The 27,878-nt window shown below is 38.9% G+C and overlaps 2 protein-coding genes across 7 annotated transcripts; one reads left to right on the top strand and one right to left on the bottom strand.

Moving 5' to 3' along the window:
• Nucleotides 1-11: 11 nt before the first annotated feature.
• CENPU (centromere protein U) lies at nt 12-13,980 on the top strand. 2 transcript variants are annotated; one of them, XM_042014890.1, is made up of 12 exons: nt 12-276; nt 370-513; nt 1,938-2,055; nt 3,456-3,561; nt 3,851-3,941; nt 5,024-5,096; nt 6,119-6,236; nt 6,618-6,696; nt 7,750-7,797; nt 9,081-9,142; nt 10,398-10,554; nt 11,894-13,980. In XM_042014890.1, the coding sequence occupies exons 2-12, from the start codon at nt 463-465 to the stop codon at nt 11,897-11,899; spliced, it is 909 nt and encodes a 302-aa protein (XP_041870824.1). In that variant the 5' UTR covers nt 12-276; nt 370-462; the 3' UTR covers nt 11,900-13,980. The 2 variants fall into 2 exon arrangements, with proteins under 2 accessions (XP_041870824.1, XP_041870823.1); XM_042014889.1 differs by lacking the exon at nt 11,894-13,980 and adding an exon at nt 11,223-11,530 and having other exon boundaries at nt 15-276.
• Nucleotides 11,610-27,857, bottom strand: PRIMPOL (primase and DNA directed polymerase). Of its 5 annotated transcripts, none has more exons than XM_042014884.1 (13): nt 27,786-27,857; nt 23,841-24,025; nt 22,744-22,835; nt 21,590-21,731; nt 19,973-20,120; nt 18,364-18,648; nt 16,635-16,797; nt 15,340-15,437; nt 14,841-14,927; nt 14,645-14,753; nt 13,419-13,501; nt 13,294-13,340; nt 11,610-12,288 (listed from the first exon to the last, which is right to left on the bottom strand). In XM_042014884.1, the coding sequence occupies exons 2-13, from the start codon at nt 24,018-24,020 to the stop codon at nt 11,983-11,985; spliced, it is 1,740 nt and encodes a 579-aa protein (XP_041870818.1). In that variant the 5' UTR covers nt 24,021-24,025; nt 27,786-27,857; the 3' UTR covers nt 11,610-11,982. The 5 variants fall into 5 exon arrangements, with proteins under 5 accessions (XP_041870818.1, XP_041870819.1, XP_041870820.1 ...); XM_042014885.1 differs by having other exon boundaries at nt 27,743-27,832; XM_042014886.1 differs by lacking the exon at nt 27,786-27,857 and adding an exon at nt 27,542-27,713.
• Nucleotides 27,858-27,878: the final 21 nt, after the last annotated feature.

Genomic DNA, 27,878 nt, shown 5'->3' with positions numbered 1-27,878 from the left:
CCGGCCCGGCGGCTCCGCCCCGCGCCTCCCCTTCCTTCCCGCCGGCGGCGCGCGCGCTTCCAAAGGCGCGGGAGGCTGCCCTGAGGGGCCGGGCGGCGGGGCGGGGGGCCCGGGGCTCCCGCGGGAGAGGAGCTGCGCCAGCGGAGCGAGGGTGCAGGCGGGAGCTGCAGCCTCGCGCTTTGTCTTTTTCGTGTGCCCGGCTCGCTGATACGTGCTATGTGCAGCCCTCCATCCGTACATAAATATATAACCTCTACATCGGTCTCGGCGAAGGAAGTGAGTTTTACTGCTTTTGAAGTGAGCTGAGCGTAATAGCTTGAAGTAACAAAGAATAGTTTGAAGTAACGAAGATTTCCCGTTCTCTCCCAGGTACACACACAGAAAGCTGATTTTGTATCGGGGACAAATTTTCACTGACTTTATCCTCGGTTTTGTATTCAGCAGCATATAATAAACAGCGAAATGTCCTCAAAGAAGAAAATAAAGAAGAGTCATACCAGCTCTAAGCTAAAGGTAAGTTTTGCTAGGTTGGGCAGCCTTCAAATAGCCAGTGTTTTGTTTTTGTAGAGAGCGTTCAAAGGAGAGCAAGGAAGGCGGTGAAAGGCCTTGAGGGGAAGTCGTGTGAGGAGTGGCTGAGGTCACTTGGTCTGTTCGGCTGGAGACTGAGGGGAGACCTCATCGTGGTCTCAGCTTCCTCACCAGGGGAATTGCAGGGGCAGACACTGATCTCTGTCTGGTGACCAGTGACAGGACCAAAGGAAGCGGCATGAAAGCTGTGCCGGGGAGGTTTAGGTTGGATATTAGAGAACGGTTCTTCACCCAGAGGGTGGCTGGGCACTGGAACAGGCTCCCCAGGGAAGTGGTCACAGCACCAGCCTGACGAAGTTCAAGGATTGTTTGGACAATGCTCTCGGGCACATGGTGTGACTCTTGGGGTGTCCTTTGCAGGGCCTTGATGATCCTTGTGAGTCCCTTCCAGTGCAGGATACTCTGTGACTCCGTGTTGTGCTAGTGTGCAGTCAGGGCATTGTCTCTGGAGGTGGATGCACGGGGCTTAATGCAGGGCTTGCTTTGCACTGGGAACTGCTGTGCAGTCCCTGCTGGGGCCGGCTTGGGGTGCTGGCGTGGGGTTTTCTTTTTTCCATTTAGGAGTGGTACAAAATGGACCATTGACAAAAGTTTAAAAGGCGAAAGTTTAAAAACAGTCTCATAAAAGAAGATTTATAGGGAAAGTAGTTGATGTGTATATTTGGTACCATAACAGAAATGCTGGGGCAATGCTAAGCACTGGTAAAATTTAAAAGCTTCAGAAGTCGGTCTTTTCCGACCGGTTATAATTCACCCTAGAGGTATGCACAGAAATTAGTGAGGAAAGTCACTCACACGTGGTGTGAATGGCACACAACTGTTTTGTAAACTAGTGTCATTCTCACTTACCCTTCTGCTTTACAGAAGTGTCTCTCTAATCCTTGATTTATAAATCCCACTTTTGTATAAGAAGTTACACTATAGCTTTTCAGTTTCTTAAAGTGCAAGTAATTGAATTGGACAAGGATGAAAATTTATGTCATATAGAATGAAAGAAGAAATATTTTCAAGCCTGAAAAGAAAAAGACTACAGATCTTAGAAAGCAAGTATTAGAGTGTTATAAGATTTCTAGGCTTGTACACTTTTATGAAATAAGACAAAGCTTGCAGTAGAATACAATATTAAATAGCAGAATATACATGTTTTATACCATCACTTCTCTTAGGGGAAAAAGCCCATAGCCTGAGGAAAAAATGTGCTTCAAATCGTTATGCCATAGCTCAGGAGTCAATATGGTTCTGGTTAAATGTACTTCTAGTCAAATGTTCTTGAAAGTCGTTGTCATGTTTAAGCTGTTGTACACTCAGAAAAGCTGGATAAACTGGTTCTTAACTTCATACCCGTCCAGGAGCACAAAGCCAACTCCAGTCTTCGTTGGAAATCGGTTCCTCTTGAGGAACCAGATGTCTCAAGGATATTGAAGGTAGCAGGAACAAATCAACTTGAGGAGCTTGATGATTCCTTTGGTTAGTATTAACTTGAATGTCATTTAAGGTATGCTTTTCACAACCAACCACATGGGCAAAATACTTCAGTGCTTACCTAGGAAAAGGTTTTGGTTCTTTGCAAGAGAAAGTAATGGATAGGAGAGACAGATGGGACTTTGTGTTATTTTCCATAATTTAGGAAGTAACAAGAATAATGCTGTAGTATGTGCAAATAAAAGTTAGTGGAAGAATACTGGCTATTCCACCTTTATAGTCTGAATGGTAGAATTTCACATATTATAATATTGCAGTTGTGTAAGAACTTACCGTTAAAAACCAAAGTTCAATATCTTAACTTATTCTGTATTAAATTACACAAATTATGAAGTGACATTTTTGCCATTGTACGAGTATTCATGGCAGCAAACTTGGACATTCTCAGGGATGTCATCCTGCCATTTTCAATGTTACTTAAAAAAATAACATCAAACTGTACAATTTTTGGTGAAGGATTAAAACCACTTCCATGCTTTGTATTGGACTTGTGTAATGAAGCCTCAATACACAGGAAGAGAATCAATTTAGATGGAGTAGATGCTCCTGTGTGGAGTCCTCTTATATCTATCTGTATATATATGTTTGGGGTTTTTTGAAAACCAGTGTAATTAGAAGCTGTAGAGAAAATGTTAAGAGCTGTTTCTCAACTGTAATAGTTATTACTCTGAGAAAATTGTGGAAATATAAATGTGGCTACTAGGAACAGCATTGAAAATGAGTTATAAAAAACAATTAAGCAAAAGGGTTGTTTATAAGGCAAGGCTGCAAAATGAAAAACACTTTTCCTTATTTCTGTGTTATGTATGTAGACTATAAAAAGAGTTCCCTCTGACAGTAATGTAAACTAACACAAAAGTTTTTTGGCTTGAAAAGAGAAATTTGTACTATGGAAGACATGCTAAAACCTTGAATTTCTGAGGGTTCTAATCTATTTTGGTAGCTACCTTCAAGAATTCTACACTTACAAATATTCTTTAGCAGCAATAATTGCCTTCTTATAGCATCCACTAAAGCAGCTTAAAATTTATATTAAAAAAAAAAGAAAGTAGTTATTTAAATGTGTAGAAGTTTTACGTCTGCCATAGCAAAGAGAGACTTGAAACAAACTGTACCAAGCATTTTGCTTGCTCTATGCCATGAATACATGCTGAGCTACCTTTGGTTTGGGTTTGTAAAGAAATAGCAGGTGAATGGGTACAGAAACTATGAAACTTTTCACTGTATATTTTTTCATAATCCTCAAATAATACTTGTAACGAGAACTTCCTTTTTGTTAGTTAGCAAACCACAAATATTCTAACTAAATTCTTAATGGCAGGCAGTGCTCTTTTCCTTAACAGATGGGAGAGGTGTTCATATGGTTTATTTTCTGTTCTTTATAGATCACCCTTTGCACAGTACTGCTGTGGATGCTTATGGAGAGGAACAGTCACAAAACGTGTCACTCAGTTGTGTTTCGGCACCACAAAGGCAAAATGCAGACAGAAGGTCTGGTGGAAAAAAAATAAAATTGTCAGCATTTAATTTAATCTCCAGATTTTTAGTTTAAAAGGGAAAAACGTTCTAGTTAAATTATATGGAACAAAGAAAATTATTTTAAAAATATTTTAGTTCAAATTTTAGTATATTTCTCATCTGTTAAATCAAATTTACTTTAATAGAACTCGTATGAGACATAGCTGTACAGAATGCTCCCCAAAACACAAGGTTTTGGTGTGCATATGGTTGAAGATCATTCTTTCTCAGAGGGTAGTAGTGTGTGTTTTTCTTCTCCCAGTAAAAAACGGCGTCACTCAAAGCCTTCCAATGGTGATGTTCGGAAATTCAACACGGCTGATGCTGGAGTGGAACCCCTTAAGGAGGCTGTGGTACAGAAAAAGTTGCATGAGTATTATCAGTCAATTTAATTTTAGTTCACTTCATTCCATGCCTGAGTTAAGGGTGGGGGGGAGAGGAGGACCTTCCGTTTGTTTCTTAGTACTGCCTTAGTACTGAATTGTATCCAAAATAATCAATCCTCAGAGTGTTCCTGTGGGATGGCCAAGTGAAATGCTTAAAGCTACAAGTCATCCTATCAACAAGGAATATAATAGCCAGGTGCTCCTGGGTCCTGTAGCCTATTGTCTTGCGCATTTGGGACTATGTTCTTTCCTTTTTTCAAATATATTCTTCGTACCTAAAATATATGTTCTCAAGGAATGGCAGACTAGATGCAATAGGAATCCTTTGTACTTGTTTGGTATTGAAGCAAAACAGACTTATGGGAAAAATAATATTGATAAAATTAATTTTGAATATGTGTTAGAATGAAAAGCCATTCAATTTTGAATGAGTGTTTCGCCACACTTACTCCACAATTAGTGTAAAATGCTTTTGGCCCACTTAGGTGCCAGACATACAGGGGAGACAACTGTCTGCAGGCTCAAGAAAGTAACCTATGATAAAAGCAGATGTGCAGCAGTTGGAACAAGAGTTTTTTATGTATTGACATTTACTGGGATTGTACACTCAGTACAGAGTCTTTCATCAGTAGGCTGGATGCCTGCAGCACTCTTGCAGAAGTGCTGTTGGTGTCACAAAGCAGTCAAAGTAGAGAAAGGGTCGGGACAGAATGCAGGTGAGAAGGAAGGTGAGCAAGCACTGGTGATCAGAGAAATGTTAATCCTGGGCAATGACTGTGTGGAACTGAGGGTCCTTCAGCTCCTTAGGATGTCTCCAGCCCTGCTGCAGGGCCAGTGGCTGACAGGTCGGTGGCCAGTGCAGTCAGGCAGCTGCTGTCCCGCAGCAGGGTGACCACTGGGCTGGGACTGGTGAAGCAGGCTGAAGGATAGGTTACTGATGCTTCAGTCAGGAAATGCCTTCTGTATTCTGCCTAATTGCCATCTCTCAGGTGTTTAGGTGAGTAAACCTAGGGTTTATTCTGGAAGTTAATCTGCTTTTCATACTGCAGAAGACTCTGAATACTACTCAATTCCAGACAAAAAAGAAGCAGCCTTCAGAGGAGAACACATCAGATCCTTCTGGTAAAGTAGACTTTTCAGAACTTCCATATAGCTTTTCTTCATTCAAGATCAAAGTTTTTCAACAGTGTTCATTTCTGGAATGTAGCAACATAGTTAGTGCTTCTAGAAATGGGAAGTTTTAGTTTCAGTGTTGGTATAGACCCCCATTTGATCCCCATGGTTTGCATCCCTGGATTTGCCTATTCCTTCCCTGGAGGGGTAAAGTATAGGTGTGCGTTATACCTGTAAGGCAGCCTGGTTCCCTTTGGAGGGAAGCCTGGAAACCACAGCTGTGAAGCTGTAGGAGGTGTCAGTACATTCCTTGGTGCGGAAGCCTGGAGCAGCAGCTGTGGGGTAGAACTTGGAGTGTCCCTGCCTGCACTGCAGGTGCAGCTGTCACTGTAAAGACCTTTGAGACAGGGAGCTTCACGACAGTAGCATTTTTTAATAGGGAAAAACTCTCTTGTGCCATCTTGCTTCCTTTGAACAGAACCTGATCATGTTTTAGTACTAGATTTACATTGGGGAGTGTGTGAAGAAACATGGTTTAACTTCTAGTGGAATTGGTTAATAATACTATTTCAAAGTTTAAAGAAATGTATTTTGTGTAGAGTGGGTTTTTGAAGCATACATGGTATTAATAGAAGAATGTATACAAATATAAAAGCTCATGAGTCTTTGAGTAATGCAAGTTGCAAATTCAGGCTAATAGTTTTTTAACACAAAAAATCATGTTTATGGTGCACTGTGTAGTGTATTACTTAGTTTACTGATGTGTTCCTGGGCTTGCTTGAATCAATAAAGAATAAGAATTAAGTTACATATCATTGATCATCCCAGTTCTAAGGTGTTCCCAGATAAATCTATCATAGTTGCTCAGCCAAAGACAGATGAAATAATTTACATATCCCTCTTCCCAAATTTCATGTTAAAATATTTATAACTTTTAGATGGTTATTTTGATGGTGGGCACAAGAGTTCTTCTCTTGTTTTACAGTGTGTACCTGAATTGTGCAATGCTTATGTTTATTCTGCTGTTCCAGTGGATAGCCCACATTCTCTACAGGTTTGGTGTCCCAAAGACCTGAAGAGATCTGCTGGAGATATTACAGAACTGGATGTTGTTCTGGCCAAAGTTGAGAAGATAGCAGCAAATTACAGGTAAATATTCTGCTTTCCCATGACTGGATATTCAAAGTTTTAAAAAGAAATCCCTGTGTTTTTGCTAATGGGCTGTCCTTCAGGGAATCAGTATTGCATGGTTACGTTCTGATGGTAATGATTATTAAGTTTCTATGATAAAAATGTTTTTTCACATGTGATCTTGACATGGTCTCCAGGATTTGATATTTTTCCAAACATGAACAGCATATCTCAGGTGATACTTTTCAAGGTAGAAATGAAGCTATTGCTAGTATATTAAAGATCTGCAGTTGTCTAGCTGCTTAACTTTGGGGTTTGTTACTCAAAGGAAGGATTTTGGATGAGATTTCCCCTTTACTAAACCAAATGGGTTGTGTTTTGTCCCTCTGACTTCTCCAGACAAAGCATTGAATCAGACATTTGCAGAAAGGCTATCAGTGACTTCTCTTCTGCTTTCAAGGACCAAATCACTGATCTTGTAAGTACAACAGAAATAAAATCAATTTTGTGGTCAAAGTACCTATGGTTTTATATTGCCCTTTACACATTCATTTTACAAGCTGTAAAAGTTTCCAATCTCTTGTCAGTATAAGTGACATGAAAACACAATTTGTTGTGTGCAGGTTATGATTGGCTGCCTCTGTGCAGGCCTTCACAAGAATTGCCTCTAGACACAACACTGCTGTCATGCAAGTACTTTGCAAAATTGTCACCTTCTGAGAATAGGGAAGCATCCACTAATCCTGAAGTGTTTGTCATATCTAAATCATTATGTAGTAAAACTGGTGAACTGCGTAATTTAAATGAGCATACAGCTATGTCAGACACTGTTTAAAAGCTCATGGACGACTAGGGTTTTAAAAGGTTGATGATTTCATTTTTGTGCTGTCTCAGTGAATTCTGAGTAAGGCCTCTAACATAGTCCAGGGAAAATCATGCTTTTTTAAATTAACATTTTGAACATAACTAAGATATTCCAGAACCATCTGGACACAATCCTGTGCCATGTGCTCTAGGATGACCCTGCTCCAGCAGGGAGGTTGGACCAGAAGACCCACTGTGGTCCCTTACAACCTGAGCCATCCTGTGATGCTGTGATAAGCTTATGGGCTGCAAAGGTTAAGATGATTATGATGAGTAAAATGAACTCAGAACTTTGCAGGAGTTGTGCCAAGTACAATGGGCAAGTATTAAAGCTATAGTTCTGAGTGGTTCATTAGAAGTAACAAGTGTTAGAATTACCAGATTTATACATCCATATAAAGATACAGAAAAATTAAGGTAGGTAGTAGTATTACAGTAATTGGTACAAGGAGTATTACTTGGACTAACTCCTTTTGTGCAACAGTTTTCCTCTGGCATGAGGAGAGAGGAAAGAACCAATACACAACCGGTGATGTCCCTTTGAACCAGGGTTGGCTTTTTAAATAGCTTTTTATGTTATTCCAAAGTAATTCTTGCAGCCATGTTTTTAGGAGGACAGTGATGAACTCAAGATCCATAGTCAATCTGTAATTCTTCTTCTCTGTAGATAGCAGGAGTCCAGGAATTAAAGAACATGAAGAAAAAGAATGCTAAGGTAAATACATACATATCACTACATTGTACAGCATACCGTTGTGGGCATTGGAATGTCAAGAACTTGACTGGAAGAAATAAAATAATTGGCAAAAAAGGTGTGCTGTACTCAGAATCAACTGCACAAAGAGAGGTTAGGGAACCACCAGAGGTTTTTTGGAAAAGCTCTGAGTAAATGTGGTGGATTGCAAACTCCATATGTATTCTGCTGTACGGTGTAAAAAGAAGGAATGCACATTGGGATGGGTAAGACCTACCCATGTCAATTACTCTTTTGGCTTTTTGGTTTGGGTTTTTTTAATGAATAATGGTGAGGCCTCTGGAGAGCCAGTTAAATAATGGGAGCTAACCTTAAAGAAACATAAATGAATATAAAATTTAGGAGAGTAGCAAAGATAGCAACCTGTGAGGATAGAATTGGATTGCTTAATTTAAAGAAGGGACGTCTCAGGCAATTGCATTCCCTAAATAGATGCAGAGTCTTTGTTCAGAGGAAGACAGTTCCTCTCTTCATTCAGAGTAAGCAGTAATTCACTGAAAATGCAGCAGGAATGTTGACAGGAGGAGGCACTAGTGTAAGGGAAGAAAAACACTGCAGTGGTTTCATCAGGGAGAGGTGAATGCCCTACAGAGGAGAGATTTAAGAGCAGCTTAGGCGCTGTCTGGATTTTTGCCCAAATTAACATCTTCTGCAAAATTTTCAATGACAAAATAGCTTTAACAAATAAAGTCAACATAAAGCTTATCCTGAGAAGTAGCAGTTAATATGCTAAAGTCTTCTTGACTTGAGGTGATAGGGTAAGCTGCTCTGCATGTAAAATGAAAATCTTAATACACTCCTAGCATTCGATAAAATTTTTGGTTGCTAAATTTAATTTTATGATCAGTTTTGGGTGTTTTTTTTTTTTAACTGTATGTTTTAGCAAAGAAAGCTTACTTAGTTATGCCAATCATCCTGAACATACATTTGTATTAATTTGCATTTTTAAAACTAAAACCTCCTAGAGTTGATAATATTTGAAATCAAAATGTCACAAACTCCTTTTGTATGGTTGTAAATCCAGTGTTTCTTGAGAGAAATTTTGGATGGAGATTAGAGTTTGACATTTTAAACAGCTTTAAAGTGTTTAAAAATATGGCAGTTTATCAGGTCTGGTATCTTAGAATCTTCCACCATGAGAATCTGTATAAAACCTCAGATAAAAAAAAGGCAATGAAATTTGAGTTGTTTGCCTTTGAAGTTTTAGTAACTGTTTCACAGACTTTGTTCACTGTTTGTTTCAGGCAATAATAAACATCAAAAAGAAAAGCCAGCAACTGGTGCAACTCAGAGAAGAGCTAATTGGGTGTGTTTCTAATGATCAACAATAATAGCCTGAAGAACTTAAGGAGTCTGATATCTTGTAACTCGGAAGGGAAAGTAACTTTTTCTGTTCTTTCCTTTTATTTTGATGAAACTACTGCTGTCTTGCTTTTTGTTTTTATAAAAGCTCATGAGAACCTCTCCTTTACATACTTCAGTTGCCTAGATGGTCATTCTTGCAAGTTCTCTTAGCTAATTAGTTACTGGAGGGTGTTTCATGCCATATGTTCATTGGGAGAACACCAGTGTTATGATTTGAATTGCAAAGGTGCTGGATCATAAATTTACAAAGTTAATACAGAGGACTTTTTTGGTTTTGAGGTGGGAGATTGTATTTCGCCTCTGCAGTTTGGCAGGGGTACATGGTTAGTACATGGTTTGCTTCCTTCTCCTGTGCCCACACAATTCCCCTTCTCTAAGTTGGCATTAATCTTAAGTGTCATTTAGATACACACCACAGGAATTATGTTTCTTTGGAAGAACCATTAGACTTCCCCAAATCCCTCGGGTTGCTAGTGACAAGCTTTATACTGAAGCTGCATTTAACATTCACCCTGTAAGGTAACTCTGTAGGGAACCGTGGACTTGGATCCACAAAAACAGCATAAAAACCTTTTCTCTATAGCCATGAGAGGCATTTTTCTTTGTAGTACTGTTGACAAACTTTGCCCAGAGAACTATTTGAAGTCATCCCTCAAAATGGTTTGAGCCCCCTCACAGACTGAAGCTGCCTACACTTTTTTAGATGTTGTGTTTTAATCCTTTGATCATGTTAAGAAACCTTTTTTTCTGCAACCCTGTTGGATGAAAATCACTGTTGGTGCTCAGTTTTTGGAGTGCTGCTTCAAAGGATCGAGCACTCCAGCTTATTTAGCAGAGGTGTAGGTAGGTTGTAGATCCTGAATAGGCTTCAGCATAGCCTGAGCAACTGAGCTTGCAGGCAGGGGTGTGCAGAAGCAGAACACCTTGTATTTAAGAAACTACACTTGAAAAACTCACATGCTTAAGAAGGAGTGGCTACACTGTCAGACTCAAAAGAGAGGTTTGGGTCTTTCTGGTGGATTTGGACTCACGCCCCTGTTTAAGTAATATGCGTGTTCTAGTTAAGTACTACCCTATAGTACCTGTGTTTTGTATCTCTGACCAACCTTTAAGAACTCCTTCAGAGGAAATAGGGTCATAGTTATTAATGAAATAAATATGCAGATGCAAGCATCAAAGTCTTGATCTTTTTTCAGAGCTGAACCACAACTGACACAACTACAAAGAGAATATGCTGAGGTACAGGAAAGGAAATCTTCCTTGAGGCAAACAATTGAATTAATTACTGATTTAAAGGAGCTACAGCAAGACTGTTTGGATTATAGAGAAGAAAACCCAAAAGCAAAAGTGGTAGTAAGTACATACTCTGCATGTGTTTCAGTTTTATTAGTGTTTTTATTTTAATTTATGAAATGTATTTAACATCTCTTAAGTAGCAATATTTTGTTAATTGTCTTTGTGGAAGCAACTTGAGAATCACTGCTGAACTGTACTGTAGCATCTCACTCGTTTTTTTGGTCTCATGTTAGAAGATGAAGTATTTCAGAGAGGATTCTGCTGCCTTGCTCTCGGTGTCCAGGAATGCAAAGGACATAGAAATGCAACAGTTGTCCTTAGTTGTAACTTTTTTATAGAAGTTGAAGATTAACAGTGAGACAGAAGTAATAAATTTTTTCTGTTGTTATTGTTCAAAAGCAGGGAAAGCTCTGGCACTTCCATGTAAGATATTTAATGCTAAGAACAGTGCTGGATTTTGTGACCAGAGTAACTTCTCATGTAGCCTTAGAACTCATTCCCATTGTACCCAGGACCTGGCATGGTATTTTCTGTGGATAAGGCTTACACACCTGCCACATGTAAGGGATATCCTCAATTTCAGAAGACGCTCTGATTTTGGCTGTTGTTCACTTTTAAAAGTCATGTTGCGCCACTTTAGATGGAGGAGGAATAAATACTGATGTGTAAGTGATCTTTCCAAGAGTTAAAAACATTGCCTTGCAATTTTATTTCCTTATCAACAGTATGGAACTTCCAGCCTCCCTGCACTTCTGGTGGAGTCTCGGAGAATTCTAGGAGCAGAAAGGCACTTTGAGAATATCAATATGAAACTGGAAGAGGCTCTGGCTGTACAAAAAGAGCGGAGATCAAAGAAAAATTAAGTGTCTTTTTAAGACTTGTTTAATCATTGTTACTCTTATTTTGTTTCAGTCTTTAAAAGAAGTCAATTACTTAAGATTGTATCTTTCTACTGTCATATAGTCTCAGAATATCAATGAAAGGAAATAGCAATCCCAGTACATGTAATAAAACTTTTCTGTACTCTGAACAATGTTGGGTGTTAATCTTGTGCTATTAAAGTAATCTTGAATATATTCGTAAAGAGAACACAGACTTTAGTTGAACAAAGATAAATAGACAAATCTTTTTATTAAATCTGCATTTGAAATATATTATTTCATCCTGTTTATGGAAATGAAGAAGTCTGTTTTGTTGGCTTCTCAATAAAACTTGGACATACAACTAACAAAACAGAAACTGTACCGCAAAGAACGTTAAAAGTGCTAAGCTTGGAGCAGCATTCATGACGTTTATTTATTTTCTTAGTCCAATGCTCTTCAGCCCCCATGTAATCTTCCATGATCTCCTCATGCCTATTGAAGTTCACCCAGGCACTCCATTCTTTGTCTTACAGCTCTAGAGTGGTGCTTGTGAACTACCCCCAGGACCTTTCACATCAGCACATGACACACAAGTGTCATTCATTGCTGGCCAGGCCTGGGCTCAGCTGCCTTCTTTAGTGTAGGTATCTTCTCTCCTTAAAGCTTCCAAAAGAACTTCATCCGAGATTTCTTCCATGGCATAATTCAGACTATCATCTGCAGCTTCAGCTAGTTCCACGTCTTCAGCAGCTTCTAGGAAACAGGCATCATCACTTGTGTTTTCCCACTCGCTGTCTGACAACAGGAGGTCTTGAGTCCAGCTGTTCTCTGGAGCTACTGAGCTTTTTGACAAGTCTGACGCATTAGAATGTGGATTTACTTTTCCTTCTGTGTGGCCCCTGTCATCCATGCGCGTGGACTCTTCTTCCTTTGAGAAACAAGAACACTACTTCATATGAAAATACTCTTCATACCTTTAACTGCTCTGCAGGTGTGAAGCTTGTGCTGTCACACAGAATGGATACTGCAGAAAGCTGGCCAACAGGACGAGATTTTCCAGCATGTTCATGGATACCCACATTAACCTGTGGAAGCCTATTTTAATAGGAGTAGAACATGCATAACAAAATAAAGATGTTGTTTGTCTAGCACCATACAAGTAGCCTCTTGAATACAGCTTCATAAAATAATACAAGATTAAGACCAACTTCAGTGTCTGTTCAAAAATACTGTCAGGACCTGAAAATAGTTAAATGACACTTTCTATGAAACAACACTAATAGCTATTGATGAGCTGCCTGAGAGAGCTTCACATGCCATTCTGCTGTGTGGCATTTAGAGCTGTAAATTTAAATTTAAATGTTGCAAAAATGCCAATTCTTATTGCCTAAGCAGTGCAAAAACTCGTATGTTCAGGGTGTAGAGTCTACGTGCAGCATCAGGTCAGTTGAAATATTCTGTTTGGGGAAATGTGCTGTTTTAATACACTAAAATGGAGATAAATGAATTTCAGAAGTGAGGGTCACTGACTTATATTTGACTCTGGCTGACTCACGTGTTCCAGAACCAGTTCTATTTTACCTTGCCCAGCATGAAGTCAGACATGCACAGCAGAGCTAGACTTGGGCAGTTTTTCTGTTCTGCACCTGGAGTGGCCTTGTGGCTTAGAAGTTGGGAACTGCTGTTCACATCAGAACAGAAGAAAGTCTTTAGTCCCAGGTGAAGTTAGGCAATTCCAGTAACTTAGCACTGCTGGAGAACTTAAAAATGAATATATGGAGCTACTACACCAGCACAGCTGCTCTGGGGACCTCTTCTGTATCACTGTAACAGTGAGTGGAGCTCTCCCAGCAGAGTGAGATGTTAGTGGGAATATCCAAGGACTTCCAGATACTCACAAGAGCTTGAGCATCTCAATAGGACAAAAACGTACCTCTTTGAAAAGAGATGGGAGGCATATCCCAGGCGGTAATGGAAAACCTAAATCAAATAAAAGGCATTAATTAAAGTTAACATTAGAAAAAGTATTAAATATAATTGAGATCACAGGCTACTTACTTTGTGATTTGAAGTTTTGTTCTCTGCAGACAGGATCGTGACACTTTTGATACCAGACTTCATTCTTTAGATCTACCAGAATCCTAAGAATGAAATTATTTAGTTTTTTAGTAACAGTCATAAATGAAGTGAATTCATACAGTAGGAAACTGTAAATGAACAGGTTTTGTTTGTCCTCAGCTATGCACATTGCTTTCATACTCTTGGCAGACTTACTCCACACTTGTTTTGTATGATTTTTAGTAAACTTCAGGTTTCTTAAGTTAAAAGAAATAATTTTTAAGACTAACATCTGAAAGTGAAATTTAGTCAACTTCATTACGTTAAGCTTCATTACATCAAATTAAGATTAGCATATGGGACTTATCTGTAAGATAAGACTTTGTTGCTGCTGCTGTTACAGATGATTGCATTATAAAAGCCAAATAAAATCACTATTTTCTGTCAGCTGATTAGGCCACCCAGCTTTTTCAGCTGTGTTTTAGAAATACCAAACTTCAAGCAACTCACTTGAGAAACAGCAAGTTCATCTAGGTGTGGGGTTTTTTGAATAAAAAACACATTCCTTATGTTTCAGTGGTTTTAAATCTTACATAAAATTATTTTTAAGTTAAAATACTTATACTAATTGTATACTGTAATTCTAACATAATCTAAAAACCTGACTTTCCATCACTTATTTTGCTAAAACTAGAGGAAATCTGAGGCCTTGTAGAGTCACTAGCAAAACTCATCTTGATTCATGTTACAGGAATTACCATTCTAAAATGGCAGTTCTCGGCTCAAATGAGAGAGTCATTTTAATAACCTAAGAATGTAGTTTCAGATGCACTGTAAATTAATTCAAAAGAGGTCTACTTGCTTTCTTATTTTTCAGCTTCCTAGCTGGGAAGTATCAAAGCATAGTACTGCTTAATAGCTTTAACATACTCTGAATTTTATGTTAGCATCTTTGGGCCCATATTTTAAATACCATGAATATTATGTCATAGAACTATAAGAAATAAAGGTCCAGTTATCACAAAGTAAACTTGGAGGAGGATAAATTGTTTCTTTGGGGTTGGGGGGGGGTGTAATTGAAACATTGTATCCCTACAGAGCAAGACAGCAGAAATGGTAACAGTTGCTGATTCTATTCATAAGAGTTTTCTCAGCATTTTTTGAGAGTAACAGTTGAACAGGAAAATAAATAAAGCTGGTTTAAACTGAATAGTTAAAGAACATACATTATGTTGTTACTTTTGTGAGCTCTTCCAATATTTTCACACCAACGGTAACCAGAAATATCATAAATAATTAGTTCTTTGAGAGAGAAGTAACTCCACTGTCGTATCCCTGAGGAAAAACAAAATTAATTCTTTAAATTCTTTAGAAATAGTGCTGCAGTAGACTAATTTGTAAATAGTAAGGTGGCCTCTTTACCTCCTTGCAGCCCATCTTTATTAACCAAAGAACGAACAAAATTGTCGATTTCTGGATATGGTGAACCCTGGTAACCTTCCATGGGATCTGTTAAACCAAAGGCCACAAACACACACCGTTAGAGGGTTTGCCACTGTGATGCATCATTGTAACACACATTATATAGACCATAGGCATAAAATGTACCTGAATCACATCACACCCTTAAATAAAACCAGGGATAAATTCCTTGTTAGTTTCTTGTAGATCTTTAAAGGGCTACTACCCCCACCCCCAAGGTGCAGAGGGAGCTGAGACAAAGCAAGACAGCAGTGGGTACAGGAGGGGAGGGTCAGTGGCATTCAGGTGCTGCAGAGCATCCTTCAGTGCAGATGTGCTCTGCCTTCTGCAGAAAGGCAGCTAAAGAAGGACCCTCCTAGAAGCTATCAGGTGTACAAGTCACAGAATATCTAAGCTAAGAGTATTTTTTTTTCTATGCAGTAGAAAAGGCTTGAGGTACCTCTGCTTCCTCTGGTAGTTTTACTGTTTAAAAAAGCAGACATTTTCCTCTCCTTCTCTGAAAAGCCAGATGACAGAACTTTTATGTCATCACTCGCTCTGAAGAAAGGAGAGAATGCAAAGGAAAATGTATGATTCTTACAGCATAACACAGTACAGCGTAACTCACTGTAACATGCCACAGGATGGCACAACATGACACAGCACTGGGCTCAGGGGTGGGCCAGGAGACCTCCAGAGGTCCCTGCCAATCTTGCTCAGCCCGCGATTTGCTGTGCACCTTTCCCTGTTCCTGGTGCACTTTCCGTCTGGCTTTGGCAGTTTCCCTGACTCCCACCACAGGACGGGGGTTCCTCATCCACAACAGCAACATTTGGTTCCTGGCCAAAGTCCCAGGACCCGGCCATTTAATGACTGCTGGTCCACATTCCCACAGCAGGATGTGCTCTAGATGTTGTATTTATGCAAATACACCCTTTGAAAGGTTTCCATTTTTTTTTTCTCTACAATGAACTGCTTTTCCTTGCCATATTGCTAACTGGAAGCCAGATGATCACAGAAGCCTAAATTCAAGACGGCAGAATTTCTCATCCATATTTATGGCAGATTCAGCTGATGTCTATGACCTGAATACACTACATGGTTTATTGGCATCAGTTCTGGATAATGAACATTTCAGGATATAAAACCTGAAGTCAGAACAGAGACATGTTTTCAATAAAAATATGATACCATTTTAACCTTCTTTCTGCTACAGCAATAGTTAGGCTCTTCTTGAGATAGGGTATGACATATCAGAGGTTTAGATTAGATACAGAAACCTTGATGATTGTCCGTATGAGTACCCAACCTAAGGAGGTGTCTGTACCAAATGGGAAATCCGGTATGCAAGAAAACACGGACAGAAATCCCTTTTATTTCTTATCCTACTTTGAAAAATATTCAGACTTCTCATGTTTAACTGACTAGAAGTCTGTAAGCTTTGCTTCCAGAACAACACAGAAGCTGACCAAACTTAACAATGGTTATGTTTTGGCATTTTGAGTGTGTATAGAGAAATGAGGTGTAATTCAGAAGCCATATCATGTTTGAAGGCAGGTTTAACAGAAGAACAGGACTCCCAAGAAATTTTTCTTCAAAACCAAGAAATTCTACTAGGAACTCCTAAATTACACTGTAACAATGTTAATGGAATAATTGCTCATTCACAATAGTTATCTGTAACTGCTGCAGGAGAATTATCATTAAAATATGTATTTAAAAATATTGTAAATTTGACTAAAATTAAGTAATTACCCAATGTTGCAGATTAAAGAGGAAAGAAAATACGCTTCTTCCAAGGAAACATCCTTTTCACAGTTGGGGATAAAATTATTATCCTCGGCTATCTTCAGAATCACATTTTTTCCTGCTTTTGATGACTTATACATCCGGAAATTTCTGTTCCTTGTATAAACTCCTACAGGAAAACAGATATTTTTTAACATAGTAGTGCTGGCTAGGATTTAAGATATTGAGCACTTGTAAATAAAACAATCTTCCTTAGGCCCAGCTAAGAGTCTAATGAATGGACAAACTGTTACTACCTGGCTCACATCCCACAGAAGAAATGCAACAAAACAAGATCACGCACACATTTACACTTTTATGTTACAGAAGAGTTAAGACAAGTGCTCCACATCTCTACACAGGCATTTTAATCATTCTAATTGGTGCTTTCGTAATATCTCCGCAAAATACAACTGAGCCCAAAAAGCTGCACCATTATTTTAACCAGGAACAACTTAATCAACCTTTCTGTTTTCTGTGGACTGCTTCACAGCTTTTCTGAGGCATATATCCAGTCTCATTTCCAATCTCAAAAACAAACAACTAAAAAATGAACATATATCTTAACATTGAATAATCTATCTAATAATTGATTGAGAAGGTGAGTTTTATTTGCAGGTTGCATTTGATTTTCATGAAGAGAAAAGGACTTACAGAGCCCATACAAGATGAACATCACAAAGCTTTCTGTCACTGCAGCCTCATGATATAATTCAGTATTTCAGCAATTTTAGCTTTAGCTTTCCAATTTTGAGGTAATGTGTATAACATAAATATTGAGGATGGGTAATTTTGGGGAACTAACATCAAATTCTCAAAAGGTGAGACAGGTAACAAACTGTTTTTATTTAATTTCCATTCACAAATATGCTTGAAAGAATTTTGAACATTAAGTGAAAGTAATCTTTCTGACTCAGTAACAGAGAAGCCTACTGTAGCCAAGTTTGGGATTACATTTCAGTAGATCAGACATACTGAAGAGGCCCACAATAAAAGTGATCCTGAATTCCATGAGAAGAATTTGAAGGAATGGGGGTTCTTCAGAAGAGTCTGAGGAAAAAACCCAAGGTAAAGTCCTGTGCAAAAGCGGGCTAAGCTACTTTCATTTCCCTGACACAAGGCAAAAGCAGCAAAAACAGATAGGGAGTTGAAAAAGGCTGGAACTTTCAAACTCTAGTTTGACTACAGGTGTTGTGCTCCTGGAGTTTTGTAACACTCTAATACCATGAACAGGCTAAGCCCAGCTGGACCATGAAATACCCAACCCCAAATTTCTATTATTCCATCATTGAAACATAACAACTGCCATTCCAAACAGGAAAAGAAAGCTCAATTCATACATGTAAAATACAGAAAGCCATGCCTCTAAGACTTGTTCTATTATTAAGCAGCTTCTAATTCAACTGAAATAACACAAATGCAATATATGCCATCCTCTTTTAATCCAAATGGGAGCACTAAGCCCTTAAGGGGAAAAACAAAATTAGTCTCATGTGGCAAGAATTACTTTAAACTTCAGAATAAAATAATTAAATGTAGTAATGATCCCAGTTTCAGCATGTATTTGAAGTCTCACCATAGGGACAACGGTAAGAACACCACTGTTCTTACTCTTTGTAATCAAAGATTAAGGAACATCTATCTCATTCTTAACCTTTGTTGCATCCCAGAGAGCTTTAAAAACACTTATATTTACCTAGATCCACAAAAAGTTGGTTGTTGCCTTCTTTATCATTTACTATTAGGAAAGAAAAATCCAAATTTTCTCCCTGGTGTGACATTTCCACATCCTCTGTTTTGTGAGCAATGGCTGGCCAGTCTTTAGAAGCATCTTCAACAGCTGTGAGGTTTGGAAGAGAACCATCTAATCCAACTCCTGCAGAACACTGGAAAACATGCCCTGCTTCTTCTGTTGGAATCACAGCAGCCTTACTCTCCATTAATCTTATGGCAGGCTGCAAAATGGTCCTCACAAAGTTACCTTAAAAACAACCAAAAAAGTCCAAAAGCAAGTAATGTCATCTATGAGTCAAAAAAGAACTGACCGAGTTCCTGTGCAAACATTTTTCAAAACAACCAAGATGGAAGTGGTTGAAGTTCAGGGTCTTTTTAGCCCTTCTGGATTTTTAAAGAGAAATCTTTCAACCTGCCCACTGTATAAAATGGTTCTGGTCAGTAACTGAGAAAACAACACCTCACAAGAAATTGTACTAAACATCTTAAAAAAAAAAACCCTAAATATTAACAAGCTCAGATTTAAGATTCTGAAAAGGTTGTGATTGTCCCCCTCACTACTGCTTTCCCTAATTTCACTTTCAGAATGATTGAAGCATTTACTTGCAACTTCATGGTGTATTTACTGATGTAAGAGCTTGACCAAAGCTTACTCCAACAACACATTGCTTTCACTTTCACAAAAGTATTTTATAATGACTTTTCAAACTCCCAGTATTGTAATTCAACTCCCATTGTACCTCCAGGCTCTGCTAGATGGTAACCAAAGACAGACAAATAAAAACCATTCGTTTTAGGCCAAATTAGTTCTAGGGAGAAAACAAGAGAATAGTATAAATACAGATGTGGGAAAAAAAACCTATGAAGTGGAAGGAATATTGGCAAGGATGATTCTGCAGTTGTTGGATGAAGCTTCCCTGGGGAACATCAATGAATATGAAATACTGTTCTTTCCATGCTATATATCAGCAGAATGACTCAGCATATCAAGCATCAAGATCATCATTATCCTCATAATTCATTACAGGATTACTGGGACACACAAATTAGTCAAAATAACCCTAAACTGGCAATTCTCTGTATTGGAGTTGCCATATCCAAGAAATCCCAACTTACATCAACAATTAAAATTGCTTTCAGCTTTCTCCTTATCATGTTTATGCACAGGTGGCTTGAAATCATCTTTGTCCTGCCTTTTTGACCCTGTGCTGAGCAGAAATTAACTGTATTTAGAGCAAATAACAATAGCTTTAATTGTTATGACTGACATTAACCTGAAAATTAAGGAGTCATAGACTTGCCAGTTTCATAGAAATCTGTATTTTTGTAAATAAAACATACAGGCACAAAAAAAGTTACATTTCCGCAAACACACATGCTAATCATAGGAAAACAAAGTAGAAGATGAGAAAAAACAAGGCTTAATGAAATATACAGTAATTTCTGCTGGGAATACATATTTGTTTCCACATATAATTCCATTAAAATAAACAGTCAAATGTGAGATGGCACTGTACAAAGTCAAAACCTCACCTTTTATTTCTAGGTGTAAGAGAAAAGAACACACTTACCAACATGAGTATTATCCTTAAATACAGTGTTTTGGGGTAGAAATATTAAGTGCCGGCTAAACTTTTCATCAGTACTGGAATCCAAGTTCAAGACATCTTTTGATGAGCAATTTACATCATAAAGTTCTTTTAATTTTTGGCCGACAAGCTGAAATTATAAACACAAATTATGTTATTCTACTCTAGCATTTTTAGTAGTCATATCTATAAAACCTAACACAAATTCACATTCTATATTTTTTCCAAGGTCTTTTTTGTCCCCTCATTTTGAGCATACAATTAATTTAATTCAAACTAACCCATATCAAATTTTAACCAAGTTTGATGTAGACTGTGTTTCCTTAAATATGCAAGTCACTTAACACTTTAACAGTGATAAGCTAAGGAGACTTTGAGTTTCACAGGTCAAAGTCTAGTTAGGTGGCTTTACCCTGCAGGTTGTTTTCCACCACAAAGCAGTTCACACCCACAGTGACAATGTTGGTAATGCAGGCTCACCAGGAGTGGAAATGGAGGCTGTCATGCTATAAAGGAGTGGTGAGCCAATTCAGTGTTACGGTTTAGCTAATTCATTGGTATGACTCCATGAACAATAACTAAGCAGAAAACTTATTTCACTCTAAATTAGCTCTAAAAAAATCTTCTATATGCTAAGCTAGTGATTACTCATATTTAGGACTGGGACTCAGAACCTAAAGATCTGGAAGCTTTGAGTTTTAGCAGCTCAGATCCCCCATTCAGCAAATCCAAAGTCCTCTTCTTAACCTGAGGAATCACTACATTTCAGATAATAATGGATAAATGCCTTCAGATTCTCTCTCAATTAAGGGTTCTTTATGAAGGAATGACCTCAATAATCTTACTTATGTTCATTTCTAACTAGAGACATGTAGGTGACAGAAGTCTCACAAACAGACATCCACTCATGATGAGATTTTATTAAAACAGAAGATATTCTTCTAAAAACATATGAATGCCATATTGCACTTGCAGAGAGCTCATTTTCCAAAAATGTTTGCAATAAAATGGAAACTGCACTCATTAATACAATTGATAATTAGCAAAGGTATTTAAGTTTAAGTACCAAATTGGTAAATGCAGTCACATGATGCTCTCTACATCATAATTTAACTAAACTACAATGAACTGTCATCTAAAGAAACCTTCAGGAGGGATTCATCTAAGCCTTGACTATGACTATGCCTATGACTGCACCATCAGGCAAAGGGAATGAACTGAGGTATATATGAATGGAACTTTTACTGATGCCACTTTAAAGAGTACCTAAACATTCCTTCAGTTTTACAGCTTTGAAGTGGCAGAGCACATAAAACAATCTTCAAAAGTAAACTTACCATGTCAGTAAACCTACCATGAATAAAAACGGTCCAACAGCCATCATTCTTTATTTTTGTCTCTCAATTATATTTTTTGTCTCTCACTTTGATTAAACCCTTGCTTTAATTAAAACAGTATTTTTACTTAATTAAAAATACCCACTGGGTCTACAATTCTTTTAATTTTACTATAGCATAATCAAGATAAAGTGGTAAATACTTTGGTTTCATATTAAATTAACAACTAATTCATCTACAACATGACTATGCTCCAGTTTACCTCAATTAACTTCATGACCATACTCTTGCCATCTGCACCAGGATTCGCTGGTTTGTAAAACTCCAAATCAAAATAAAGTTTGCAAGCATCTTTTTCGGGAATTACTTCATAGCAATGCATAAGACTTGTTTTGTAACCTTTGCTAAGGAAAAAAAAATAATCACAACCTCTCATGATAAACATTATGAGTGTGATAAACATGCTTATCAGTTGCAAACAACGTCCCACATATTTGATTCTGCAATCAACCACCCATATTAAAAAATGTAGTATATATAGTATACTACATATATATAGGCTACTATATGTAGTAGCCCTATAATGCTTTGAAAAATGTGTAACATCAGCATCAAATATCAACAAAGATTATTTGTCTGGCGTAGAATTTAATTTTGTAAAGTATTCTCCTCTCCATACCCCCCACCCTGCCCCAGTCTTACAATACATACAGAAATGTTGTTGAGAATTCAAGGAACTATGAAAACTACAGTAAAGAACTTAAGTTATCACTCATATATCTTTAGCACAAACAAAGAAACTACATAGAGTTTTTTAAACTAAATTTTAAAATAATCTCATTTTCAATTTGAGAAAAAAATCAGGCTTTTTGTATAAAAATTGACTCAGATTTCTTTTACTTCATAGCCAAATGTTTTATTGTAAAAGAAACAAATGGGGGGGAAAGTTCAGCACATGACCAAATTGTCAATACTTGGAACTACATCATGCAAATGCAAACCCATAAATCAGGTACCAGACATCTGCATTAACGCCCACTGAAACTGCTGTATGACTAGTCAGAGAAGTATGGCTTTGTCACGTGTTGGTACGATCCCCTGAGGAAAGCTGACAGCAAAAGCAAATCTATTGCTAATAAATTTCAGTTCAACAGACAGAGTCCTTAATTCACAGGAAATAGTGGCAACCTGCTACTCAAAAGAAAGTTGAAACCTGCTATACAATATACTGTTTTGTCCTTATGAAGGCTTTTCCCATTGCCAAGATGAAACCTCAGGCAACCATTACAGCTCTGTGCTACTCAGAGCAGAAGCTGGCTCCTCGGAATACCTATCCAGTGACAGCTCTTACTAGGTAGGATACCCAGTATAGCACTATCTTTTAGTAACATACAGGATACCTTCTCAAATACTCACGTGTAATAAAACCAGAGCTCTTTATACGTTGTCACAAGGTAAAATCTCTGTCCATTCTGTGTGTTCTTTTCCAAAGCAAACACATGAACATCCTTTTTAAATAAAAACATTGAAGTTTTATTCAAAGAACCAGTTTAAATCTTCAGAAGTTCCTACTTGGCATCAACTAAAGGCTAGTAACTAGAGAACTATAAGCAGATCTCTTATCCTTTTCCAAGCTCAGTAGCATCTAGTTTTAATTTAGAACGTCATTCTGATTTCAGTTACATGGGTAAAACTTCGAAGCTTTTCTTTGCTGTGCATTAATGTAAACTGTTTTCTCTGTAAACCCTTGGTTTTTCTGATCAGTGGCAAGTGCATCTGAAGGGAGGAGGAACAATGTCCTGAAAGGAGCAGCCTCATGGACATGAAGGACAGTACAAGCTTCATGGCAAATATTCTTCAGACATTATGTTGTTTAGAACCAAGAATGGAAATTTGAGAAGAAAACAGAAAAAAACTACTGCCAAGCCAATGAGAACCCATTTTGGAAAACAGGCTGCCAGGATTAAATACCTGAAACAGCGTGGAGAAAAACACAATACTTTATTTAAAAATAGCCATCAATTTGAAAAGTATTAAACTGAAAACAGAGGATACCTTTCACACAATATTTATTTGGCTGATCACTTCTAATCATCTGAACCTGCTGCTCAGATGCCACTGGAGAGTTGTATTGTTTGTATTTAGTCTCTGCCTCTTCTTTATCTTTTTCTTCCTCATTTTTTCCTCCTCTTTCTTCCTACTCAATTCTCACTACCTTCACATTCTCCAGCCCACCCTGACAGCTTGTTCATCTTGAGAAGAACAAATTTATCACTACAATGTTACCAAAAAGTACTTCTACTGTTTGAAGTTAACACCACATATGAACTTGTATGTTAGAACAGAACCAGCACTTCTTAAAGATACCACCAGTGCAACATGACCTTGCTGTTTCAGGATTGGGAAGAAAAAAATCTTGCAAACTGATAAAGACTGCCCACAGCAATTTTAAATGGTGTTCAATCTTGAAAGTATATAAAAGAGTAGAGACATTCGCCTAACATATAATATACCTCTTTGCAGGTTTTTACATAATTAAAAGCTTCAGCCTGTCGAGAAAATATTTTCCAAATAGAGGATGGCATAGAGGGTTTGGACAGTCTTGGTCTATAAACTGTAGGAAGAGGGTTTCTTTCATAGTGAGATGCTCGTTCTTCCACTTTCTTCAGTCTTTCTTGCCATTTTCTCTTCATTTCTCCTGAAGCAATTACACATAGTCAAATCAGTATCAATTTCTGTTTGCAAGTCAATTTTAATTTTAATATATCCTGTATTCATCACTGCCTTTGATTCTGGTTTTGTTGCATGTAATTCATTAATTAACTGGGAGTAGTCAATATTCCAAAATCAACACCCAGCCCTGCTATGATGCTTATTTTAATATTAAATATCTCTACACTGTTTTGGAAGTACAAGAGCTTCATATTAATGCTATCAAAGATAAACACAACAGAATGACCACAGTAAGGGAAGGCCTAGAAAGTTTCATTTTTGTCTACAGAATGGTATTACACTCCTCAAAAACTATATGAACTGTTGTCTAGGCACATAACATTAGTAAGGAGTGAATACTGTTATTTTGCTTTATGGTTGGGGAGACAAATGAGATAATTAATTTGTACGGTAGTACAATACTTGAGTTCATAAGAAGAGCTAAGACTTCAGTGACTCTAGCTCTGAGCTCTGTATCTCAAAGCAAAAGAATTGAAATCCAAAATGAGGGCTCCATTCTCCACTGCCAACCTTTGCTATTGATCAGTAATACTTTCATCTGCTTTAAAAGCTCATGTACTTTTCCCAACCTTAAAATAGCAATCTTATCTCTTTTCAAGAAATAGAACCATGCAATAACTCTTGCTATCTTGAAACCTTTAAGCTTCTAGTTCCATAAAGTAATCCAAATGTTGTAGAGTAATGTAGTAAAGCATAAACACACAAGTGGAACACCTGCAAATCAGTAAAAAGCACTGCCAGGAAACTGTGAAACAGAGGAAGAGAGGCAAGAAGTAACAAACATGAAGGGGAATCTTCTTGTTTTGCCCAGCATAACTACTTGGTTCTCCTAACAGCCCCTGGGTTGCGGTGAAAGATAAAAATGAAACTGAGTGTACTGAGAAGTATTCAAACCTTTAACAAGCTGGATCCACAAGGTGAATTTAAGTATTTAAATATTCTTGTGGGGTCCCAAAGCCCAAATTTTAGATTCTCTCATTTCCCCCTCCAAGTTTTCCACAGCAAAAGTTCTTGGACACATATATTTCTGCCCACTGTTCTAAGCCTACCAGTGTCTTGATAGTCAGTGCCTGTGTCAAGTCTAAGTAACAGAATGTTTTTTCTCTAACAGGGGTCAAACATTATCTCTATTGACCTTGTCAATCTTCTGACCTGTGCATTTTCTTCACTCCCTTTTTATGCTCTTAGTTTCTTCTCTGGGTATGAAAAGCTAGATTATAGTAAGCAATCAGCATTTCTCAGAAGTGCTAACAAAACTTTCAGTTTCATTTTCGTGCTGTTGGCTGTAAATTAACTGGGTGCAAAGGACATCCCTACATCAGCACTTTCCCACAAGGTGACCATTAGAAAGGGAAAGCAAAGGAGAAGCCCCATAATTCTCTATTAAACTTTCTAGTTATATCAGGCCGTATTTTTGCAGAAACACAGCTGGGAGGGTACCTGAACCTGGGAGAAGGTTGATGACCCTTACTTTAAACTGAAACCTATCATGGTTCTTGTAGTCCAAACACTCGGACTCTCAGCAGTCAAACATGTCAAGTCTTTTCAAGGTAACTTCAATTCCTGTGTGAACTATAACACAGCACATCTATTTAGAGCACATAAAATTTACACTCACAGACCAGCCTTCTGAGTTCACTGGGAAATTCCCACTTCATATCCCTCTCTTATGTCCCACCAGAAGTAAGGGCAGTATTTATTTTTTGTTTGACTTGACAGAAAGAAATTTTGTCACCAACATGTTTGGACTTCAGTGTTATTGACTCAGCAGGATGGAGAACCTGGAAAAATGTCTCCTGAGCAATGAGTTAAAGAACTTGCTATTTCATTTTCCCTATTTTATGGAAGACTACCTCTCCATTTACTTCTCATGATAATGACAAAACGTATTATCCACACCTACTGACAACTGAAGCTGAGACATGCAAATCAACTGCTACTCAAAATAACATTACATTTGTTTCCTGATTGGTGTATCATGCAACATAATTCTATAGCAGAATTCATGGTCCTTGACACAAATAAATCCATGAGATTTTCTCCCAGCTACTGATTCAGCCTTAGAAGAACACATTAAATTCCTTAACATTAGTGAAAATTAGCTTAGCTATCCTTACATTGAGCTGACAAGTGGCATACTAACAAACACTACTCATCTTCCCTCAACAACAACACGGAGCAACAGATTTTCATCTTGCCCTCCTAAAAGAGGAAGTGGCCTCTACAATTATAGAATGGATGAGGTTGTAAGGGACCACAGTGGGTCACCTGGTCCAACCTCCCTGCTCGAGCAGGGCCATCCTAGAGCACATGGCATAGGATTGTGTCCAGTCAGTTCCTGAGTATCTGCAGTGGGGGAGGCTCCACAACCTCTCTGGACAATCTATTCCAGTGTGCAGTCTGTTCCTCAAATTAAGATTGCAAGTGCAAAATTCAGTATATCTGACCTGGTGATAAGACCTCAAAAAGTAGGTTAGTACCTGTTATGAGAAGCTGGAACATATAGTTTTCCAATGTTATCTGACTTCTGCTACTGAAGGTCGATGTACAAATACGAAACCAACTGACCTGAAAGTTGATGAGGAAGCCAAAATTATCCCTCAGCGTCAGAGCACTACTGTGCAAGGCAGGTCTGTGGGCAGCCAGGGACATTCACCATGCAGGTAGGTGAGAACTCTGACGGAAGGGAAGGTCCTGCCGTGGTACAGACCAGCTCTCACCCAAGGGGATCTCGCTCACTGAGGTCTGGAGGGGGGCTGCTCATTTAGTAATTGTCCCCACAGATTACTCTAGCTGGCCATTTCCTTTACAAACCACCATTCTGTCAGAATCACAGAATATTCTGAGTTGAAAACATCATCTAATCCAACTCCTGGCCCCGCACATGACCATCTCCAAGAGTCACAACGTGTACCTGAGAACGTTGTCCAAATGCTTCTTGAGCTCTGTCAGGCTTGATGTTACGACCACTTCCCTGGGGAGCCTGTTCCAGTGCCCAACCACCCTCTGGGTGAAGAACCGTTCTCTAATATCTGACCTAAACCTCCCCTGACACAGCTTCAGGCCATTCCCTCAGGTCCTGTCACTGGTCACCACAGAGAAGAGATCAGTGCCTGCCCCTCCTCCTCCCCTCATGAGGATGTTGAAGACCTCCTCGTGAAGACAATGAGGTCTCCCCTCAGTCTCCTCTTTTCCAGGCTGAACAGACCAAGTGACCTCAGCTGCTCCTTATACAGCTTCCCCTCAAGGTCCTTCACCATCTTCCTTGCCCTCCTTTGGACACTCTAGTAGCTTTATATCCTTCTTACATTGCGGTTCCCAAAACTGGACACAGTATTTAATATGAGGCCACACCAACATAGTATAAACGTACCAGAACAGCACATTTGTTTCAGCAGGCACAGGAACTCAAACAACAGAGCAAACCTGACGAGGTTTGGGTTACACCATTCACACCCAAGAGCTACAAGGGCAGCCGTACCTGGCTCAGCCCTCGGAGCCCGCAGGGCGCGGTGGCTCAGTGTCCCCCCGTGGGGCCCGTCCCGGAGAGCCCCGCCGGGAGAGCAGAGCAGAGCAGAGCAGAGAGAGAGCAGAGCAGAGCAGAGCAGCCACCCCGTGCCTCCTCAGGCTGCCCTCGCACGCCTCCCTCCGCGCCGGGAGCGGCTCGCACGCCGGGACCCACCTTCCCCGCGCCGCCGAGGCCGCTCCCGCCGTCCCAAACTCACCGCCAGTGCCCGCTGGCTGCCGCCATTGGGGAGGGGGCTGTCCGCCCGGGCTGCCCGCCCTGCGCGGGGAGGAGCCAGCGGGGCGCCGGCGGG

Source organism: Corvus kubaryi, unplaced genomic scaffold (assembly GCF_017639235.1).
Source record: "Corvus kubaryi isolate FWS band 111438036 unplaced genomic scaffold, C.kubaryi_AGA036_p1.0 split3-131, whole genome shotgun sequence".
Lineage (NCBI taxonomy): Eukaryota > Metazoa > Chordata > Aves > Passeriformes > Corvidae > Corvus > Corvus kubaryi.
This window is presented reverse-complemented; position numbering and strand designations above follow the sequence as displayed.